At 49.4% G+C, this 7,559-nt stretch overlaps 1 protein-coding gene across 1 annotated transcript in view; it reads left to right on the top strand.

The window, feature by feature from the left end:
• Positions 1 to 4,429: 4,429 nt before the first annotated feature.
• The window catches only part of LOC308146422 (interleukin-17 receptor A-like), a 10,002-nt gene continuing 6,872 nt past the window's right edge, over positions 4,430 to 7,559 (top strand). Inside the window, exons 1-3 of the mRNA XM_080518224.1 lie at positions 4,430 to 4,502; positions 5,189 to 5,213; positions 5,353 to 5,499. Of these exons, the coding sequence (XP_080374350.1) occupies positions 4,449 to 4,502; positions 5,189 to 5,213; positions 5,353 to 5,499 (226 nt within the window). The 5' untranslated portion in view covers positions 4,430 to 4,448. The remainder of the gene's footprint in view (positions 4,503 to 5,188; positions 5,214 to 5,352; positions 5,500 to 7,559) is intronic.

Genomic DNA, 7,559 nt, shown 5'->3' with positions numbered 1-7,559 from the left:
GGCGGTATGGGGCGTTGGCAGGGCGGTATGGGTCATTGGTAGGGCGGTATGGGGCGTTGGCAGGGCGGTATGGGTCATTGGTAGGGCGGTATGGGGCGTTGGCAGGGCGGTATGGGTCGTTGGCAGGGCGGTATGGGTCGTTGGCAGGGCGGTATGGGTCGTTGGCAGGGCGGTATGGGTCGTTGGCAGGGCGGTATGGGTCGTTGGCAGGGCGGTATGGGGCGTTGGCAGGGCGGTATGGGTCGTTGGCAGAGCGGTATGGGTCGTTGGCAGGGCGGTATGGGTCGTTGGTAGGGCGGTATGGGTCGTTGGCAGGGCGGTATGGGTCGTTGGCAGAGCGGTATGGGTCGTTGGCAGGGCGGTATGGGTCGTTGGTAGGGCGGTATGGGTCGTTGGCAGGGCGGTATGGGTCGTTGGCAGGGCGGTATGGGTCACCTGAGTTGTTTGCAGGAAGCTGCAGTCCAAGCAGACGGTGGTGGATCAGAGGGACCAGAGGGACCAGGGGGACCCGGGGGACCAGAGAGACCAGAGGGACCAGGGGGACCAGAGGGACCAGGGGGACCAGGGGGACCAGAGGGACCAGAGGGACCAGAGAGACCAGCTGAGCCGCAGACCTCTGCACCCCACCGAGGACCAGCAGTTACCCAGCAGCCCCGGGGGCAGGAAGAGGAACATGGTGAGTCTCTGCACCTCCTAACACCTTTCCTTAACTCCTTTAGGAAGCCTCCTAACTCCTTTCCTTAACTCCTTTAGGAAGCATCCTAACTCCTTTCCTTAACTCCTTTAGGAAGCCTCCTAGCTCCTGGTTACTGGAGGGTTTGTTCTGCCCACTTGTTAGAATTTAAAAGTGTGTGTGTGTGTGTGTGTGTGTGTGTGTGTGTGTGTGTGTGTGTGTGTGTGTGTGTGTGTGTGTGTGTGTGTGTGTGTGTGTGTGTGTGTGTGTGTGTGTGTGTGTGTGTGTGTGTGTGTGTGTGTGTGTGTGTGTGTGTGTGTGTGTGTGTGTGTGTGTGTGTGTGTCAGGTGAGCAGTGCCCAGAAGGGCTGCAGCGCCCCCAAGAGGATGAAGCAGAGCGACGCTTCTCAGCAGAGGTGAGACTTTTTCACTTTGTTTACTTTTAAAATCATCATTTCACCAGAAACAGTCAAAGAGAACCACACTGAGATCTTCAGCTGGATCGGCTAGCTCGCGGCCTAGCATACCCACATGCCCGTTAGCATGCTAGCAAACATTGTCCGATTGAGCTGAAATTTGATAGGTGGCCTAATGGGGGCGCTGCGGTCACAAATCACTAGCTAATTAGCTGGTTTTGATGCCGTTTTTTCCAAATAAAAGTCATTAAAAAAAATTACCTCTCTGACCTCATCACTGACCTCATCTCATTGACTCTTGTCTCGTTGTGCAGAAGTGACGACTCCTGGACCTCCAGCTGTGTGCTGCTCTGAAGACCTCCTGCTGAGACGCCTGCTCGCCTCATGTCCTCATGTCCCTCCTGTCCTCTTGTCCTCATGTCCTCTTGTCCTCCAACAACACTCCTGTGTGTGAAAGTTAAACAACAAACTTTCTCCTGCTCATGAAAATCTTTTCAAATCGTTTTGAAACGAGCTGAAATCTTCTCAAGCCAGCTTTTAATTTGAAATGTTGTTTCTCATGTCCCATAAAGAGGAAACGTCCCTGTCCTGGAGGACTTGGACACTGGACCTGGAAGCCAAAGACACTTTCTGCTCTGAGTTGATTTTGTGCCTTCAGATGTTTTATACACTTTATGTTACTTTCCTTCACGTCGGTGCCTTTTCATGTTTATGGATCTAAAAATCACGTTTTTCTTGTTTGTCGCGGACGAAGAGCTTCAGTTATTAACGTCGTTCACCATTTTAATATTTGATGAGCTTTAACGTTTCACATCAGATTGCAATGAACAGATTGGAATGTTTGGTTGAAACTCGTCACTCTGGGATCGTTTCTCTACGTCCTTTTTAAATGCAGGGCACTTTATCCTTTTATCATTTATTTTCCTTTCGAGAATCTGTGATGATATTTGACTGGTTGATTGTAGTGGTCTGGCGCCGCCTCGCCAGCGCAGAACAGCGTTTCTGAGGAAAACCTGAAGAAACGGACGACTTCATTTTATAAACATTTTGATCTGAATCTGTTTGAAAATAAATATTTAATCAAGCAAAGTGTGAGTCTGTGGCTCTGCAGTGGCTAACTGACAGGCTAGTTAGCATTCATAGGAGCTAACGGCTAGCATGCTAGCCATGCTAACTTGGTCACACACAGGAATGTGGCGTTGGCGAAGGTCTGCGTTCTACCGACCGTAGCTCTAGTTTAATACTATGTTACTATGTCTGGTCCTGGTTCTCCAGCTGGTCTCTGGAGACGATCTGGTCCTGGTTCTCCAGCTGGTCTCTGGAGACGATCTGGTCCTGGTTCCTCCAGCTGGTCTCTGGAGACGATCTGGTCCTGGTTCTCCATCTGGTCTCTGGAGACGATCTGGTCCTGGTTCTCCAGCTGGTCTCTGGAGACGATCTGGTCCTGGTTCCTCCATCTGGTCTCTGGAGACGATCTGGTCCTGGTTCCTCCATCTGGTCTCTGGAGACGATCTGGTCCTGGTTCTCCAGCTGGTCTCTGGAGACGATCCGGTCCTGGTTCTCCAGCTGGTCTCTGGAGACGATCTGGTCCTGGTTCCTCCATCTGGTCTCTGGAGACGATCTGGTCCTGGTTCCTCCATCTGGTCTCTGGAGACGATCTGGTCCTGGTTCCTCCATCTGGTCTCTGGAGACGATCTGGTCCTGGTTCTCCAGCTGGTCTCTGGAGACGATCCGGTCCTGGTTCTCCAGCTGGTCTCTGGAGACGATCTGGTCCTGGTTCTCCAGCTGGTCTCTGGAGACGATCTGGTCCTGGTTCCTCCATCTGGTCTCTGGAGACGATCTGGTCCTGGTTCCTCCATCTGGTCTCTGGAGACGATCTGGTCCTGGTTCCTCCATCTGGTCTCTGGAGACGATCTGGGCGAGGAATTCACCTCTGAAGAACAGGCGGAGCGCTAGTTTAGCCAGTGAAGCTAAATTAGCCAGTGAAGCTAAATTAGCCAGTGAAGCTAAATTAGCCTGGAAGCTAATATACGGTGTTTCTTCGAAGCTGCAACAGGAAGTTTCTCTCTGTTTGTCTGCCGCCAAAACAAACGACGCCTTCAGGGAGTCTTTAGGGACTTTCTGGGAAAGACAGTCGTTCTGGTCTGGTCTGGTCTGGTCTGGGCCGGTCTGGTCTGGGCCGGTCTGGTCTGGTCTGGTCTGGTCTGGTCTGGTCTGGTTCACTGCTGACGAGCAACGAACCTCCAGAAAGGTCTCGGGTATCAAAATAAAAGCTAAGACTCCTTGATGAGAGAAATCAAAACAAGCAGTTCAAGAGAAAATGTATAAAACAATGAATAAGAAAGTTTAACAATAAAAAAAACAAGGTATGAGACGTTTCTTCATTACATAATACAGAACATGTGCGCCACCTAGCGGCACGAAGCTGACGGTGCAACTCTGCTCTGGGGAAATCCCAGTGACACACACACACACACACACACACACACCGTTATCAGCATAACGATACATTAGATTTTAAAAAATAAAATTACTTATTGAAGGTTTGTTGTTTTAAATAAAGTCAGTAAAGACGGTGTTTGACTGGATTCGTAAACAACAATAACGTTTCTACCGATCAACAACTTCTTTGACAGGATGAACCAACGTGACGTCACAACACGATGTTTCTGTGTGTTTTGACTCGTCGCGTCGGTGATTATCGTTTCTGAGATCGTTTGACTGAAGAGCTAAGTGAGAAGGAAGAGAAGTGATTGAAGATGCCTTCAGGGTCTGTGGGAAAAAAGATACAATTGTCGAACTTCCGTGTCAGTTTGTGGATTCTTTCACACTTTGTGTTCAGAAACAAACCAATTCACTTAAAACTGCAGCCTGAAGTTTAAGTTGCTCGCAGAAATGCCTCAATAACTGTTAGTAAACCCAACAGCAGAGCCTTTAACTAAAAATAGTGAAATGTCTTTCAAACATTCCCTTTCTCATCTCAAAACACGGGACTATTATTCTGAAAAGTCTGAAATTTCTGTCTTTCTATAAACCGATTTATATTTTTCCACGTTTCTCGCCTCAATCTCACATTCGTGACTTTTAAAAAGTGACTCTACGTTCCAGTCTTGAGCGAATCAGTGAGAGTTCGAGATTCCGAGGCGCCCTGAACGCGGCGCGAGCTGAGTTACAGTAAACTGCTCAGGTGTTTTCCCTCCAGCAGGAAGTGACAGAGAGAGAGAGAGAGAGAGAGAGAGAGAGAGAGAGAGAGAGAGAGAGAGAGAGAGAGAGAGAGAGAGAGAGAGACACACACACACACACACCTGAAGCGTCGCCATGTCGGTGAGCTTCTGTCTGTTGCTCTTACTTTTCTCATCGATGAACTCCGCGGTGAGAATTCTGTCAAAGTCCGAGCTGCGCTGCTCCAGACAGGTACGCACACACACACACACACACACACACACACGCACACACACACACACACACACACACTGAGGTTAGATCGGATCTAAAAGCTGTTTTGCTTGTTTGATTTTGTTCATTTGATTCTTTAGCTGTTTTGTTCTTTTAGTCTTTAGTCTTTTATTCTTTGTTTGTTCTTTTATTCTTTAATTCTTTCGTTCTCTGATTCTTTGTTGGGTTTGGAAAATAAAGGAGATATAAGTGGGCAGTTGTGTGGCTGCTGTGAGGGGGCGTGGCCTGCCGTGAGGGGGCGTGGCCTGCGAGTTTGACAGCTTCTTCTCGGAGTCGGAACTCTTCCGCCCAACAAGTGACGTCATCGGCAGGCGGATGACGTCACTGTCCAGCTTTTCCTCTTGTTCTGATGGGAGGATGAGGGGGGGGGGGATGAGGACTGACCTGGGGGGAGGGGTCACTGGGGAACACACACACACACACACACACACACACACACACATTGGAGGAGACGCGTCACAGGGAGGTGGAGGTCTGGGTGGAGGTCTGGGTGAGGTCACCAGGTTACCAGAGCCATATGTCCTGGTAGCTTTATCCGGGGTCGTCATGGCGACCTGGTGACCCCTGACCTCCGGCCAGCAGGCGGCGGTGTGACCCTGAGAGGCTGTGATTGTTGTAACCTGGTGTTTGTCTCTGACCTGCAGGACCTGAACTGCAGCGCCAGCCAGAGTGAGTCTGATCGTTATTACAACTGTTATTACAACTGTTATTACAACTCATACTGTAATAAAGCCTTTATAGAGGGACTTTCCTGTGTCTTCAGTCTGGATAACATGAAGGTGAACTGTGTGTGTGTGTGTGTGTGCAGGTAACTGTCTGGACCCGGGGGGGTTAAAGGTCAGCTCCTACACCCCCAGTGGTCCCGAGAGCCTCCAGGTGTCGGTCGGCAGTCGTCATGACGACGCAGGACGGCTGCAGCCGGTCCTCAGGGCCCAGTGGACCATCAGGGAGGACGGTAGGACGGCGGGACGTCAACAATCCTGTTTTACACTGAAGTTTGTCTTGTTTATCTCAGTCGGAAAACTTTTATTGTGAAAAGGCCTGTGTGGGGGAGAACATGGTGGAACCTTCCAGGACCTCCAGGCTGTAGAACGTTTATGTATCATGAAGGAAACATGAGAGGTTGTTGTTGTTGTTGTTGTTGTTGTTGTTGTTGTTGTTGTTGTTGTTGTTGTTGTTGACGACAGATGTTTGTAGAATCACTTTCCACCAGTTCACTCTGGCAGTTTGCTCTCTGAGTTGTGGGTTGTTGAGGACAGGAAGTGAGGAGTGTTGACAGGAAGTGAGGTGTGATGACAGGAAGTGAGGTGTGTTGACAGGAAGTGAGGTGTGATGACAGGAAGTGAGGAGTGATGACAGGAAGTGAGGAGTGATGACAGGAAGTGAGGTGTGATGACAGGAAGTGAGTAGTGTTGACAGGAAGTGAGGTGTGTTGACAGGAAGTGAGGTGTGATGACAGGAAGTGAGGTGTGATGACAGGAATTGAGTAGTGTTGACAGGAAGTGAGGTGTGTTGACAGGAAGTCAGATGTGATGACAGGAAGTGAGGTGTGATGACAGGAAGTGAGGAGTGATGACAGGAAGTGAGGTGTGTTGACAGGAAGTGAGATGTGATGACAGGAAGTGAGGTGTGATGACAGGAAGTGAGTAGTGTTGACAGGAAGTGAGATGTGTTGACAGGAAGTGAGATGTGATGACAGGAAGTGAGGTGTGATGACAAGAAGTGAGGTGTGATGACAGGAAGTGAGTAGTGTTGACAGGAAGTGAGGTGTGTTGACAGGAAGTGAGATGTGATGACAGGAAGTGAGGAGTGTTGACAGGAAGTGAGGTGTGATGACAGGAAGTGAGGAGTGATGACAGGAAGTGAGGTGTGATGACAGGAAGTGAGGTGTGATGACAGGAAGTGAGGTGTGATGACAGGAAGTGAGTAGTGTTGACAGGAAGTGAGGTGTGTTGACAGGAAGTGAGGAGTGTTCACAGGAAGTGAGGTGTGATGACAGGAAGTGAGGAGTGATGACAGGAAGTGAGGTGTGATGACAGGAAGTGAGTAGTGTTGACAGGAAGTGAGGTGTGTTGACAGGAAGTGAGGTGTGATGACAGGAAGTGAGGTGTGATGACAGGAATTGAGTAGTGTTGACAGGAAGTGAGGTGTGTTGACAGGAAGTCAGATGTGATGACAGGAAGTGAGGTGTGATGACAGGAATTGAGTAGTGTTGACAGGAAGTGAGATGTGTTGACAGGAAGTGAGATGTGATGACAGGAAGTGAGGTGTGATGACAAGAAGTGAGGTGTGATGACAGGAAGTGAGTAGTGTTGACAGGAAGTGAGGTGTGTTGACAGGAAGTGAGATGTGATGACAGGAAGTGAGGAGTGTTGACAGGAAGTGAGGTGTGATGACAGGAAGTGAGGAGTGATGACAGGAAGTGAGGTGTGATGACAGGAAGTGAGGTGTGATGACAGGAAGTGAGGTGTGATGACAGGAAGTGAGTAGTGATGACAGGAAGTGAGTAGTGTTGACAGGAAGTGAGGTGTGTTGACAGGAAGTGAGGAGTGTTGACAGGAAGTGAGGTGTGATGACAGGAAGTGAGGAGTGATGACAGGAAGTGAGGTGTGATGACAGGAAGTGAGTAGTGTTGACAGGAAGTGAGGTGTGTTGACAGGAAGTGAGGTGTGATGACAGGAAGTGAGGTGTGATGACAGGAATTGAGTAGTGTTGACAGGAAGTGAGGTGTGTTGACAGGAAGTCAGATGTGATGACAGGAAGTGAGGTGTGATGACAGGAATTGAGTAGTGTTGACAGGAAGTGAGGTGTGTTGACAGGAAGTCAGATGTGATGACAGGAAGTGAGGTGTGATGACAGGAAGTGAGGAGTGATGACAGGAAGTGAGGTGTGTTGACAGGAAGTGAGATGTGATGACAGGAAGTGAGTAGTGATGACAGGAAGTGAGGAGTGATGACAGGAAGTGAGTAGTGTTGACAGGAAGTGAGGTGTGTTGACAGGAAGTGAGGAGTGTTG

Source organism: Blennius ocellaris (assembly GCF_963422515.1).
Source record: "Blennius ocellaris genome assembly, chromosome: 22".
NCBI classification, from domain to species: domain Eukaryota; kingdom Metazoa; phylum Chordata; class Actinopteri; order Blenniiformes; family Blenniidae; genus Blennius; species Blennius ocellaris.
The sequence above is the reverse complement of the archived record's forward strand: the minus strand, read 5'-3'. Positions and strand labels throughout refer to the sequence as shown.